Source organism: Chiloscyllium punctatum, chromosome 10, assembly GCF_047496795.1.
Source record: "Chiloscyllium punctatum isolate Juve2018m chromosome 10, sChiPun1.3, whole genome shotgun sequence".
In the NCBI taxonomy this organism is placed as follows: domain Eukaryota; kingdom Metazoa; phylum Chordata; class Chondrichthyes; order Orectolobiformes; family Hemiscylliidae; genus Chiloscyllium; species Chiloscyllium punctatum.
The window spans coordinates 107,633,506-107,649,172 of record NC_092748.1 but is presented as its reverse complement, the minus strand read 5'-3'; the positions used below and the strand labels follow the sequence as shown (position 1 = coordinate 107,649,172).

At 43.7% G+C, this 15,667-nt stretch overlaps 1 protein-coding gene across 1 annotated transcript in view; it reads left to right on the top strand.

Annotated features, from left to right (window-relative positions):
- Nucleotides 1-2,790: 2,790 nt before the first annotated feature.
- The window catches only part of LOC140482418 (contactin-associated protein-like 5), a 1,108,772-nt gene continuing 1,095,895 nt past the window's right edge, over nt 2,791-15,667 (top strand). Inside the window, exon 1 of the mRNA XM_072579902.1 lies at nt 2,791-2,934. Coding sequence (XP_072436003.1) covers nt 2,850-2,934 — 85 coding nt within the window. The 5' untranslated portion in view covers nt 2,791-2,849. The remainder of the gene's footprint in view (nt 2,935-15,667) is intronic.

Sequence of the window (15,667 nt, the reverse complement as noted above, 5' to 3'; positions counted from 1 at the left end):
GGTGTTGGGGAAGGTGGTGGTCTTGAACTAGGATGGGGACAGGAGCTTCGGCAACACAGGGCTGTCTGAGCCTAAGCTGTGAGCTCTCTGGCCCCTGGAACCCACTCAGGAAACAGAGAGAGAGAGAGAGAGAGAGAGAGACAGATTGCACCTTCTCACAAGTAACCTCTCAGCACTCTCACTCCCCCCTCAGCCTCCGGTCTGCCCCCTCACCACCTCTATCCTCCTTACTTCCCTCTCACTCTCTGTCAATCCCCTTACACTCTCCCCACTCCCCCTCCATACTCGCCCTTCATCTCCCCACACACCCCTTCACTCCCACTCCTCCTCTCCTTTCACCCCTACCCTTACCCCACATCTACACTCCCCTCACTCCTACCCTCACCCCACCCCTACATTCCCCTCACCCCTATCCTCACCACAACACCACACTCCCTTCACCCCCTCCCCTTCACCTCCCCATCCCCTCACCCCCTCTGACTTCCCCACCACATTCTCCTGCCATTCTCCCAAACACTCTCCTCACCCCCTTCCACATTTCCCCCACACACTCCCTCCTCACCTCCCCTTCAACAATCTCACTCCGTCCACAATGCAACACACTTCACCCTCAGCAACATCCCCACATTTCCCCCCAACCTCCCCTCCGCAGCAATCTCACTGACTCCTCACTCCTCCCCACACCCTCACCTCCCCTCACTCCTCCCTCAGCACCCTCACCTCCCCTCATCTCACCCTCACTCCCCTCTCGGCACCCTCACCTCCCCTCACTCCTCTTTCAGCACCCTCACCTCCCCTTCTCAGCACCCTCACCTCCCCTCACTCCTCCCTCAGCACCCTCACCTCCCCCTCTCAGCACCCTCACCTCCCCCTCACTCCCCTCTCAGCACTCTCCCTCCCCCTCATTCCCCCATACCTCTCCCCTCAGCACCCTCTGTCCCCTCAGCTCCCTCACCTTCCCCTCACTCCCCATTCCCTCCCCTTCACCCCTCCCCCCTCACTCCCCCTCCCTCCTCAGTTAGGCAATAAGTAGATGTTATGCACTGCAGGCAATTTCACCGGGAAGTTTCAGGCTCCCAGGCGGGGAATGAGTTTTAAAACAAAAATACAACCTTTAAACATAAGAAATGCAAATAGCTTAGGATAGGAACTGACCCAAGCAGAACGGTGCCTCAATCATTAATGGTTTAGCTTGAATTAAAAATCAACACCAGGTTATAGTCCAATTGGTTTATTTGGAAGCACTAGCTTTCGGAGCACTGCTCCTTCATCAGGTGGTTGTGGAGTATAAGATCACAGGACACAGAATGTTTAGCAAAAGTTTACAGTGTAATGTAATTGAAATTATAAACTGAAATTATGTTTGTAGTGTCAATGCATTGCAACTTTGGAACATGAGGATTTGTAACTGAGATGAATGTTGTGGAAGGCCAGAGCCATGTATACAGCACAGTGAAGAAGCTGTCTTCCTCCCTCTACACAACACATTTACAGCTCTGATCTCCAGCATCTGCAGTCCTCACTTTCTCCTAGTTGATTTTAACCTACTGCGAATCCTCTTGCAAGGATGCCTTCCTTGAAGAAGCTCTCTTCCTCCCTCTACATTCCTGAAGAAGGGCTCATGCCCGAAACATCGATTCTCCTGTTCCTTTGATGCTGCCTGACCTGCTGCGCTTTTCCAGGAACACATTTTCAACTCTGATCTCCAGCATCTGCAGTCCTCACTTTCTCCTTAATGTACTTTCCCCATGATTAGCACTTAGCAGGAACCGGGGAAACAGCAGCCCCTTCTTCCTTCAATCCTGAAGAGACTACTAATTTCTACAGAGCTCAAGAACTTGTTTGCTTGGAAGTTGTGAGATTTTGCACTAGATTAGTTTGGGAATCCTGGATTTATAAAACAAAAGCCCAGCACATTCACTCCTTTCCCGTGTTGTGAAATGGATCACTCGCTGCTTAGAATAAACCACATCTTTCCCTTTCAGGTTATGACACACTGTAGCCAATGCATGTGGGATGTGGGGAGGAAGAAAGAGAGAGAGAGGAAAACAAAACTTGCCTCTCCTTTGAGTTCCTATTCAAACGCAAGTGAATACTCAGATGAGATTCAAGTGTTAACTGGAGAGGTTTCTGATGGGCACAAAAACCTGAGTTGCTGGAAAAGCTCAGCAGGTCTGGCAGCATCTGGGGAGAGAAATCAGAGTTAACCTTTCGAGTCCAGTGAACCTTCCTCAGAACTGACTTACGTTGGTAGCTGTTTCATATACGTGGATAACGCCAAGGTCTATTCTGGAAAGTAACAGATTCTGATGGGGTGGGGGGGGGGGGAATGGTAAGAGGAAAGTGTTGAAGGTTGGGGGTAGGAGATTGCTGATGTGTTTGCTGTCTCTCACAGGACAGCGGTGAGTTCAAGTCAAAAAGGGGGGAATGACAATCAGTTCCCTCTAATGATAACTGCGGGAATCTCTGTGTGTGTGCAGAGTGAAGTGGTAGACCCGTGCTTTCTGTGAACTGACTTTCTCTCCAGCCGCTTTACACCAACCTGTACAGTCAGCATCTCTCTCTCTCTCTCTGTGCATTCTCTTAACCCAGTGGTTCTCCACAATCTCTGCTATCGTGTGTGACTTGCCCGCAGCTGGTGCAGGAGAACGTGTGGCGGTAGGAAGACGTGAATAAGCACCGCTTGTGTTTTTATGCAATAAAAAGGAAGAGGAGGAGGCAAAAGAAAAACAAACGGGGAGGGGGGGGGGGCGGTTGGAGGAGAGAGAGAGAGAGAAGGAGGAAGGTGATCAGAGGCGCGATGCTGTGGTGAGCAGTAAAGAGTTACTGTCCTGATCTCTGCTTTAAAGATGGACTCGGGCGCTGGTCTCAAGCTCTCCTTCACCTTATGTTTGTTCTTCAATTTATGGCTGATCATCGCCACCGCATATTCCCGTAAGTACAGATTTGAGGCTTTTAAAAGAGTTTATACCAATGGGCACGGAAAGTCAGCACCTCGGTTTTATTTAATGTTGAGAAAGGGTGAAGTTTACAGCGTGCTAATAGTTACATTGTGTATTCGGTAGCAGTCCTAATAAAGAGTTTTCTCTGACCCTCCCCTGTAAAAAAAAACCTTCCATGAATACAGCAACTTCTTTCTCCGTACTTGCCTGCTACCTCTGGCCCATGGTTTATTCAGCTGTGTCTCCCCAGTTTCCCCAGTGCCAGGCTCTGTTGTTCAGATTACCTGGCACACCACGCTGGTCTCCCGCCTCTGCTTTCGGCACTCTCTGCACATCTGGACGAGCGAGCCTTTGGAGTTCACTCTCTTATTGTTGGTTGTGAAATTGGGCTTGGGTGAAAAAGATGCAGCCCCACTAGCCGGTCGACTCCATTAAATTGGTGGGGAACTCGATGTCAGACGATTTGTATAAGGGGATGGAAATTATTGTCATTTGTGTTGTGCCTCTGCTTGAGAACAATTCTGGTGTTTCTGTCTGAGCTGAAGCATTATATTGCTGCTGTATTTGTCTGGAATATATAGGTGTTCCCAGAGAGTGAAGAATATAGATACTCTCTGACAGGGGTTGACTGTTGGTTCATATATCCCTAGGCAGGGTTTGGCAGTCCCTAAGGTGCAGTCACAATGTACATAGCTGCTGAGGGTCAGTTTAAAAGCCCTGACGTTTTCCTTAATCTTCTATTGCCTCTCTGTTTTCCCTTGATTATACTCGAGGGAGTGAGAGCAGGCACAACAACGTTTCAGTATGCCTACAAATCCTTGCATTCCATTGATTACTATTGTCAAGAGCACCATTATCATTGTAGCGTGGAACCACCACGATGAAATTCTTGCATTTATTAAGCAACTTTTTAATGGATCTTAGGATATCCCAAAGTGCTTGACAATGAGCCGATACTTTCAAAGCAAAGTTGTTTATAATGTGGTAGCTACTTTGCAAACAATGCAGTCTGAAACAGCGATGTGATGATGACCTGTTCAGTGGATTGTTAGCATCAATGAAGTTTAACAGGGTAGCCTGAAAGTAGAGAGAACTAGGGGAGAGGTAATGCTCCTCCTTTAATAAAAGGATAACTGGGTGAGATTGCTTGTTCCCTATTTATCTCCACCCAGTTATCAGTATTGTTGAACTCTTGAGATGAGAGTTGGAATAGAACTCTTGACCGGAAAAGTGTTTGAACTCTGTCTGATTGACCTTGCAATCTCATCTCTGGTGTCTCCCAATATCAGTTCAGGGATGAACGATGTTTAGGATGTTGTGAGAGCCGCCTTGTCCTTTTTGGAAAGTGCCACAGCGTCTTTTGCATCCACCTGAGAGAGTGTGGCTCGCAGCCTCATCCAAAAGGTTCCCTACGCACTGTGCTGGAGAATTAACCTAGACTTTGTACTTCAGACTTTGGAGTGGGACTCGAGCCTACAGCCTAATAATTCAAGTAGCAGTAAGTTGTCTCAGCTGCTAAGGCATGGCTGGCACCATAGTAAGACTGGCAGGACGTGGAGAAATTGATTTTCTCCTACTCCAGACATGCGGTTGTAGAAGCATTAAAAAGAGACAGTTGAAGTCTGCAACTTTACATTCCTGTCATTAATCATGAGCTAGCTTCACAGACGGAACAGTAATGTTTACAAGAAATGCAAAGTTACCTGAACAGGGCTTTTACTTTGCTTTAACAAGCCAGCTATCCTTCATAATTGACCTTTTTTAGACTGAATTGATTTGCTGTATTCAAAACGCTGATGATAGATGTTGGCTGCCCAGTGCCAGCTGGTTTATGAACATTATATGAGGTTTGTTCTAAAGTGATTTAGAGAGTTTTTATAGAATATTGGAAGTCGCCGGTATAGCTCCTAAATTCTGAAAAATTGGCCGGATTTGAAGGGTTGCTGGTAATTGTCAACATCCTGAACTCTATGATATCCAATCCTCTAAATGCGTGGAGCTACCAGCTCTGGTTATTTAATATGTGAACGATCAAGCTACGCAATTCAAGAATAATTATGAAATGTTACAATATGTGAAGCAGCTGAGGTTCTGTGTCTCAGTTTTGTTTTAATCTGAGCTGTCTCAAAGTACAGCGGCCACTGTCAGAAATAAGCAGTTGACAATAAAAGAGAAATGTGCTACTTTCACCAATTAAGCTTCCGGACGGTTCTTGTGTTTTATTGAGATCCCTGAGGCTTATATATTGAAGTATTTGACATGGCACTAATCCTATAATATTGCCTCATGCAATTTGCTGAAATCCAACCCACCTACAAATTGATAGTGTTCCATCGAAAACTAGTTCAGAGTTTCTTCATACTTTGACTGATGCCTGTACGGAAATCTGGCAGTCTTGTGGCACAGTGGGGAAAATCCTCCCTCTGAGGACTCAAATGTGCAAAGAATGTGCATTTACCAACACAGTCAAGCAAGTCAAATCTTAAACAGAGAAAAACCAAGATGTGCAGTTGCCAGAGTTGGACTGGGGTGGCCAATGTGAGAAGTCACATGACACCAGGCTATAGTCCAACAGGTTTATTTGAAATCACAAGCTTTCGGAGCATAGCCCCTTCGTCAGGTGAAGTGAGGGGGAAAAGACACCGGATTAATCGGCAGAGAGATCAAAAGATCATACAACTGGTGAGTGGAATGTGAGATGATAAATCTCTGCAGTTGACCAAGAGTGTCAGACATCAACTAAAGTGTCAACAGCTGAATAACAACCAATTAAGTGAGGCAGAGAGATAATTACAAAATACTTTAAAATGACTTGAATAACATGACAGGTATAAGTGTCACATGCCAATGGTCTAACCAAAGTAATAAGTAATTCAAAACTATACAAACTAAGGTAGAGTGATGATAACAATTTATCAAGATGATGGTGCTAAAACAAGACAGTGAGGAAGATTTTGCAGTGTGGTGGGTCAAAAAAACAAAAGAAAGAACTGCATATGCTGGAAATCAGAAACAACAACTGAAATTGCTGAAAAAGCGCAGCATGTCTGGCAGCATCTGTGAAGAGAAAGCGGAGTTCACATTTTGGGTCTACTGACCCCAGTTCTGAAGAAAGGTAACTGGACCTGAAATGTTAACTCTGCTGTGCCACCACAGATGCTGCCAGACCTGCTGTGTTTTTTTTTCAGTAATTTCAGTTTTTGTCCATGTTGAACACCCTCCTGGCAGTTACTGATTGCAGGTGGGAAGAGTGAGAGAGATTCCTGGTCAGCTGTGTTGGACCCTCTCCCATAACTCTGGACAACTAAACTCATATTAAAGTGTGCGTTGCTACAGCAACTCAGATGCTGAGGGAACTGCTATGTCCCACTAGATGGACATCTGTGACCAAACAAATTGGGTGAACGCGGGGGGTAATGCTGACATGGACTTGTTGGGTCGAATGTTTCCAATGAAGGAACAACTATTACTTGAATATATCTTCCAAATTTTCTGAAGCTATTTCTAGAGATTATCTGACATGTCATCTCAGATTTTCCAAAGGATTAATTTCACCCAAGCTTCTGAGGATGGTAAAGTGCTTTCTCAGAGGGTTAAGTATTTTTTTAAATCTTTCTTCCTCAAAAGGTGTTCAAAGCAGAGTCTTTGAACATTTTCAAATGGGTAGACGGATTGATTGACAACTAATGGATGAAAAATTAGCTGACAGCATGGAGTAACTCGCCTTTTTTTAATTACTTGAGCTTTCAGACATGATTTTGCAGCAAATTTAACTTGAGCTCAGACCTCCAGGCTCAAAGATAGGGACACTATCACCACGCCACGAGATCTGTAGTCAGGTGCTAATTTAATGGTGCAGCACAGACTGAACGTCCTATTACTGCTCCTAATATAGGACAGAGAACGTTACAGTGCAGAACAGGCCCTTTGGCCCTTGATGTTGCACTGACATGTGGAACCAATCTGAAGCCCATCTATCCTACACTGTTCCATTTTCATCCATACGTTTACCCAATGACCCTTTAAAATGCCCTTAAAGTTGGCGAGTCTACCACTGTTGCAGACAGTGCATTCCATGCCCCTACTACTCTGAGTAAAGAAACTACCTCTGACATCGGTCCTATATTTATCTCCCCTCAATTTAAAGCTATGTCCCCTCATGCTAGCCATCACCATCTGAGGAAAAAGGCTCTCACCGTCCACTCTACCTAACCCTCTGATCATCTTGTACGTCTCAATTAAGTCATCTCTCAACCTTCTTCTCTGTAAGAAAACAGCTTCAAGTCCCTCAGCCTTTCCTCATAAGGTCTTTCCTCCATACCAGAAACATCCTAGTAAATCTCACCTGAGCCCTTTCCAAAACTTTCATATCCTTCCTGTAATGCGGTGACCAGAACTGTATGCAATACTCCAAGTGTAGTCGCACCAGAGATTTGAACAACTACAGCATGACCTCATGGCTCTGAAACCTAATCCTTCTACCAATAAAAGCTAACATACCATATGCCTTCGTAACAACCCTATCAAAGTGGCAACTTTCAGGAATCTGTGTACATGGACATCGAGATCTCTCTGCTCATCTACACTACCAAGAATCTTACCATTAGCCCAGTACTCTGCATTTCAGTTGTTCTTTTCAAAGTAAATCATCACATTAAACTCCATTCAATACAGACCCAGTCGAGTCAATCTCTCCTCATTGAAGAAATCTGCCATTGGAAGAATCAGTCTGTTCAACCTTCCATGCTTTCTCTCTATGGCAATTATACCTTTTTTGGGGGGTAAGAAGATTAAAGCTGCACAAAGTACTCCAAGTGTGGTTTTACCATGACACTGTACAGCTACAGTGAGCTGTCTTTGTTTCTGTAGTTCAACCCTCATGCAATAAAGGCCAACATAGCATTTCCCTTCCTAACTCCTTGCTGTACCTGCATGTTTGAATTTTAAATCAGAAATTGCTGAGAATCTTATTAACCAGATTTTTCAAATTCTTTTGAGGGGTGGCACGGTGGATCAGTGCTTAACACTGCTGCCTCACAGCACCAGGGTCCCAGGTTCAATTCCAGCCTCAGGTGATTGTCTGTCATTCTCCCTGTGTCTGCGTGGGTTTCCTCCGGGTGCTCCGGTTTCCTCCCACAGTCCAAAGATGTGCAGGTCAGGTGAATTGGCCATGCTAAATTGCCCATTGTGTTAGGTGCATAAGTCAAGAGGGAAATGGGTCTGGGTGGGTTACTCTTGGGAGGGTTGGTGTGGACTGGTTGGGCCGAAGGGCCTGTTTCCACATGGTAGGGAATCTAATCTAATCAAGTGTATGGAGCAAAGGTGGGATTTGGCAATGGTTTGCAGATCAGCTATTGTCTCTTCAAATGTGGGAGTAAGTGAGGCCTGCAAATGCTGGACATCAGAGTTGAAGAGTGTGGCGCTGGAAAAGCACAGCTGGTCAGACAGCATCCGAGGAGCAGGAGAATCGATGTTTCGAGCATAAGCCCTTCATCAGGAATGAGGGGGTGGCCCAAGGTGGGGGGGAGGGGAAGTAGCTGAGAATGCGATAGGTCGATGAAAGAGGAGGTTTGGGTGATATTTCAGAGAGTAGGGTGGAGAGGATAGGTGGGAAAGAAGAAGGGAAGGTCAAGAGGGTGATCCAGGCAACTCATCTATTTGAGTTCCTCTGTTCTTAAATTCCATGAAATTACTGCGGCATCCTGATCTGGTCGTACATCACCTACTGTTCCTTTGCTGTTGTTGTCAAAACCCTGACACATTATTTAGTGGCATTTCATTAGACAGTCTACAGTGTTGGAAGCTGGTGGCTCCAACAGCTCCTCACGGGAAAGTAAGGGATGGATCGTAAATGCTGGTGCCCACATCTAACAAAATCATGCAAATAAAACTGTGGAACTGCTCGGTACATTCCACTCACCACCATTAATTTATTTATGAAAAGTACGACACAGCTGGGCTGGCTTGATGTTTTTATGGTTAATTTTATCGAGTGTATCATTTTTGGGATTGCATGGGGGAAGGGGGCAGCATGGTTTGACTATGTTTTGTACACATCGGTAATGGAGAGGTGGGAACTGCTTGCCAGGGAAGGACCAAATTCCAGCCAATTAGCTCACCAGCTGTGGCTTAGCCAGCAGCCAGACTTGCTTTTAAGTCAAGGTTCTGGGTTCAAGTCCCATTCCAGGCTCATTTAGGCTGACACTGCAGTGCATTAATGAAGGTAACAGTCTTTCAGATCAGATGTCCGACTGGGCTCTGTCTGATGTTGCATGTGGCTGGGAAAGAATCTGTAGGCATTATTTTATAATGTAGGTGAATTTTCCTGTTGTCTGAGACAATAATGTTTCTCTCCGTCAATGCCACCAAAACAGATTCCGTGATCTTTATTGCATTGCTGTCTGTGGGAGCTTGCTGTGTGCAAAATTGGTTGCTGCATATCCTAGACTACAACACTGATCATACGGAAAAAGAACTCCAGTGCTTATGGGCATCTGATTGTTTTGATTTTTCTTCAAGACTATCACACGACACCGGGATATAGTCCAACAGGTTTATTTGAAACTTCAAATGTTGTATTTTAAAATAAACCTGTTGAACTATAACCCAGTGTCGTGTGATTTTTGACTTTGTCCACCCCAGTCCAAAACCGGAACCTCCACATCATGCAGAAAAAAGGCTTACATTTGTACATCAGCCTGGTAATTAGGTAAAGTCAAGAATGTGGTGCTGGAAAAGCCCAGCAGGTCAGGCAGCATCCGAGGAGCAGGAGAATCAACGTTTCGGGCATAAGCCGACTCTCCTGCTCCTCGGATGCTGCCTGACCTGCTGTGCTTTTCCAGTACCACATTCTCGACTCTGATCTCCAGGATCTGCAGTCCTCATTTTCTCCTGGTAATTAAATAAAGATAACAATTATGCCAATGACTCAATGTATAACAGACAAAGACATAACGCAATGGAAACTCAGTGGCGATAAGGTTTGTAAGGTATTCATTCCTGTTATGAATGATCCTCCTGCAGTATTGCACATTGTATTCAAAAATATCCTTTGAATGAAGTCTGTCCAATTTGAATAAGTCATAGCCAGCAGCTCCCACCCACTCCACATTGTAATGAACAGATGTGTGTGTGATAATCTTCAACATTCTAGTTTGAGAAATCTCCTGTGGGTGGCCTCCAGTAGTATCCAATGTGTTGCCTGGGGCTGAGTCCGAGATGTAACGTTTGCTTGCTAACTCGCTCTTTCTCTTGGAAAGCTTCAACTCAAACTGCCCCTGTGGGGATTAATCTAAATGGGCGAATCCTGGTAATTGTGGCTGCACGACGGTTCCAGGGCAGGTTTGGCCTTTGGGACTTCCATTCCAGGTCAGAAGAAAGTGCATCTGTAATGAGATGTGACGCTTCCAAGTGTGCCATCGGCAAGAATTCTTAGTGGTCCTCACAGATTCATCTGAGATTACTTTTCAAGTGTCATAGAGCTGGGAAAAACATTGTTTTGCTTTCATATTAAGAAGTGTAATGGCATGAGAGATGCTTTGTGTTATTGAGTCAATCCACTCTTAAGACTTTGAGTTTTTAACTGGTATTTTGGTGACTGAATGCAGCCCATTTTTCTGTGAAAACTGTAAATCGTTGGCCTTGACAATAACTTTGGATTGTATAGGTGGGAAGCAGCTCCTGTGGGAAAATAATTTCAAAGTTACATCCAGCATCTTCCTCATTTGTGCACCTATTGTGTGGGCCTATCTTTATTTCCTCATCAGAAACTGACGTTGTGCAATTTGAGAAAAATTGCAATCACGCCCAGTAACCCTTTTTTATTTCAGGATTAAAAATGAAAGTTTCCAGCAATCTGACCATTATTCACACATGTCAGTATCAGCCTGTGTAAGAATATACAATGGTGGCAGGTTTTTAAAATTTTTAATATGACTCATACGACGTTGTCAAAATGCATTCAAAGAAACATAAAATAGCGAGCAGGTCCCATAATTGAAATAAAATGGCTTTCACAATTTCTGATGCACCTGCAGTTTTGGGTTTAAAGGGCACCAAGAATGTTTTTGATACCCAGACCCACTGCTGGGTTGTTCGTTCAGCTCTGGGCTTGATTCCAGTAATGGTTCCAAAAGGGTGCTTTATCTCATCTACCAGGAGTGGTACCACTGGAAATGCCTTTCCAGTAAAATATAAATGAATAGACTGATACATGCTTCAGTGCAGATTACAGTACTCTGTGCTTTCACCCCCTTCATCGGGTACCTAATTTACCAGTGAAGACTAAGTACTTTCATATATTTGTAGGTAAATGCAGTTATGTTAGTAACTGGAACCGATCACTCTAAAGATGATGGGATAACATGAACAATGACAGCTGAGCAAATACAACCAGTTCTTTCATGCATCATATTCCACTGTCTCTGGTGTGCTATTTCCTTTATTCTCTGAATTATGATCAGTAGGCATGTAGCACTGTTCCTTTGTAGTTTGGGGGGTCGTATGCATGTAAAACAGCAATGCTTTGCACATAAAAATAATTTATTTTAATGCTCACTTGTGTGTAATAACACTTTGTTTTGTGCAATTACACATACATTCATAAAACAGATCTAAAACTTACTAATTAATGGAAGCCTTGAACCTTGATGATTTGTATCTTTTGTACAGCATTATCGAATGCCTTTTTTCAATGAGTGATTGGCATGAAATCCCAAACAATGCTGTAGACTAGGGAATGATGTTTAGGCCATCCCTTTGAACATGGCTATGAATCTGCCTCAGGGAGTCTGATGATGGTCTATCAATGGTTCTTGCATTCTGTCTCGACAGTGAACATCCTCTGGGCATGTTCAAATCCAGTATGCCCCCTTTGGGTCAACTTCTTTACAAACTCATTCATAGGATGTGGACAGCACGCTGCCTCACAGCACCCAGGGACCTGGGTTCAATTCCACCCTCAGGCGACTATGCAAACTACACACAGACATTCTTCCCCACTCTGTGTGGGTTTCCTTTCTCAGTCAAAAGCTATGCAGGTTAGGTGGATTGGCCATGCTGAGTTACCCAGAGTTTTTTTAAAAATTCATTCGCAGGATGAGGGCATCACTGGCTGGGCAATGTTTATTGCCCCTCCCAAATTGCCAAGTGGGCAGTTAAGATGCAAACACATTGCTGTGGGTCTGGAGTCATATGTTGGCCAGACCAGGTCAGGATGGCAGGTTCTTTCCCTGAAGGGCATCAATGAACCAGGTGAGTTATTCCCAACAATCGACAATAAGCTCATGGTCATCAGTTGACTCAATTCCAGACTAAATTGAATTCAAATTTCACCATCTGCCATGGCAGGAATTCAAATCGGGGGCCCCGGAACATTACCTGGGGCTCTGGGTTAACTGTCTTGCGATAAAACCACTAGGCCATTGCCTGTTCAGAGACATCTAGGCTAGATGGATTAGCCATGGGGATTGCAGGGTTACAAGGATGGGATGAGTCTGGGTGGGATGCTGTGAGGAGTGTTGGTATGGACTCATTGGGTTGAATGGCCAGTTTCTGCAGTGTAGGGATTCTATGATCAGGTGTCTGCCATTTCTTCTCTTCCATGTTTGATGCTGTGTTTAAATTTAGCACACATGACTAAGGGTAATTACAAAGGAAGTGAGGTCAGACCTGGCTGGAGTGGACTGGCAAAGGAGTTTAGCAGCAAAGATGATAAAGAACCAATGACACTTTTTAAGAAAATAATTAAGGACTACGACAAAGATAAAACTCAACAAGATAAAAGGATTCTAGAAAGGTGGTAAGCTGTCCAGGTTTAATCAAGAAGGTTAACGATAAAATCAAATTGAAAGAGAAAAACTGACAAAGCCTTCACATAGTGCCAAAGATTAATGGTTCGCCAGAGGATTGGGAAAGTTTAAAAACAAAATGATCAAATAATGAACAAAAAAAGGGAGAAAATAAATGAATATAAACTTGCAAGTAATATCAAAATGGATAGCAAGAGCTTCTTTAAATATACAACAAGAAAGAAAGAGGCCAAAGTTAACAAAGCTTCCTTAGAAAACAAGGCTGGAAAAATGAAGAAGAATCTGAAAATGGTGAAGGAGTTATAGAGTCATACAGTCATAGAGATGTACAGCACAGAAACAAACCCTTCGGTCCAACTCATCCATACCGACCAGCTATCCCAACCTTATCTAGTCCCACCTGCCAGCACCCAGCTCATATCCGTTCAAACCCTTCCTATTCAAATACCCATCTAGATGCCTTTTAAATGTTGCAATTGTACTAGCCTCCACCACTTCCTCTGGCAGCTCATTCCATACACGTACCAACCCCTGTGTGATAAAGTTGCCCCTTAGGTCCGATTTATATCTTTCTCCTCTCACCTTAAACCTATGCCCTCTAGTTTTCCACTCCCCCACCCCATGGAAGAGACTTTGTCTATTTATCCTATCCATGCCCCTCATGATTTTATAAACCCCTCAGCCTCCTACACTCTATGGAAAATAGCCCCAGCCTATTCAACCTCTCCTTATATCTCAAATCTTCCAACCCTGGAAATGTCCTTGGAAATGTTTTCTGAACCCTTTCCAGTTTCACAGCATCCTTCCGCTAGGAAGGAGACCAGAATTGCATGCAATATTCCAACAGTGGCCTAACCAGTGGCCTAACCAATGTCCTATGCAACTGCAACATGACCTCCCAGCTCCTGTATTCAATACTCTGACCAATAAAGGAAAGCATACCAAACACCTTCTTCACTATCCTATCTACCTGCGACTCCACTTTCAAGGAGTTTCAAGGAGTCAAACAAATACTTTGGATCAGTCTTCATAGGTCAAATACACTAATAGCATTCCAAAAATACTAAATTAAGGAGCAAAAAGCGTGAAAAAATAAAAATAAAGTAATTCACTAAACAAATGGTAGCAGGCAAACTCAATGGGGTTAAAGGTTAAAAGTCCCCTGGACCTGATGGAATGCGTAGTAAAATATTGAAAGAAGGGGCTGCAGAGATGGTGGTCACACTGGCAGTAATATTGCAAGAATCATTAGACTTTGGAAAACTGCAGAAGGATCAGAAAATTGTCAATGTAATGCATTTATTCAAAAATGGAAGGAGACAAGAATAAAACGGACCAGTTAGCTAAACATCTGTCATTGGGAAAATGTTAGAGTCTGTTGTGAAGAAGGTAACAGCAGAGCACTTAGAAATACATTTTATAATCAATCAGAGTCAGCATGGCTTTGTAAAGGGAAAATCATGCCCGACTAATTTACCAGAATTCTTTGAGGGGGGTAACAAGGAGAATCGATGAAAGGATGCAGTGGTGGCAATATGTTTGGATTTTCAGAGGACGTTCGATCAGGTACTGCACATTAATTTACTTGATAAGCTAAGAGTCCATGATGTTGGAGGAAGGACATAAGCATGCAAAGAGTATTGGCCAACTAATAGAAGGCAGGGAGTTGGGAATAAGATGGTCATTTTCAGGATGGCAACTTGTAACTAGTGGAATGCCACAGGGGCAAGTGCTGGGCCATAACTATTTACGATCGCATATTAATAACTTGGAGAAGGGAAATGAATATACTGTTGCCATGACCGCGGATGACACCAAAAATAAATGGGAAAGCAAATGCTGAGGATGGCAAAGTCTACAGAGACATCTAGACAGGTTAAATGGGTGTATATAAACTTGGCAGGTGGAAAATAATGAGAAAATGTGCGGTTAAGCACTTTAACAGGAAGAATGGAGGAGCTAAATATTACTTAAATGGAGACAGAGACTGTAGAAAGCTGGAGTACAGAATCTTTGTACATAAATCACAAAAAGCTAGCAGAGATGTTCAGATGAATAGACTGTTGTTGGTTTTTATTTCAAAGGAACTGATCGAGTTAATAGTAGTTGTCTTTTCCCTGAGCTGGGGAATTCAAGAAAAGGGGGTACACTTTTTAGGTGAGAGGAGAGAGATTTAGAAAAGACATGAGAGGAAAAGTTTTTACAGAGGGTGGTTCGTGTATGGAATGAATTTCCTGAGGAAGTGATGGATGTAGGTATAATTACAACATTTCAAAGACATTTAGATAAGTACATGAATAGGAAAGGTTTCAAGGATTATGAGCCAGGAGCAGGCAGGTGGGACTAGTTTAGTTTGAGACTATGTTCAGCCTGGACTGGTTGGACTGCTTCCGTGCTGTATGACTCTATAGAAGAAGGGAAGTCTTGTTAATACTGTACAAAGCACTAGTTGACCACCGCTCTAATATAGTGAACAGTTTTGGGGCCTCTTACCTAAAGAAAGATATACTGACATTGGACATGGTGCAGAGAAGGTTTGCTAAGGGGATCCTTGGTATGGAGGGACTGTCCTTATAGGGAGTAGTTGTGCCTATACTTTTTTGGAGTTTAGCACAATGACAGGTGACCCTATTGAAACCAATGACAAGGTTCTAAAGGGACTTGACAGGTAGATGTGGGAAGATTGTGTACGCTTGTGGGAGAATCTTGGACCAGAGGGCATCGTCTCAGAGCAAGAGTTAGCTTAATTAGGACAGAGATGTGGAGGAATTACTTCTCTCAAAGGATAGTGAAACTGTGGAATTCTTTACCACTGAGGCTGAATTGTTAACTATATTCAAAGCTGAGATTGATTCCCTTACTGAATGGAAATCTATGATTATGGGGAAAAAGCAAGTAAATGAACTTGAGGATTAT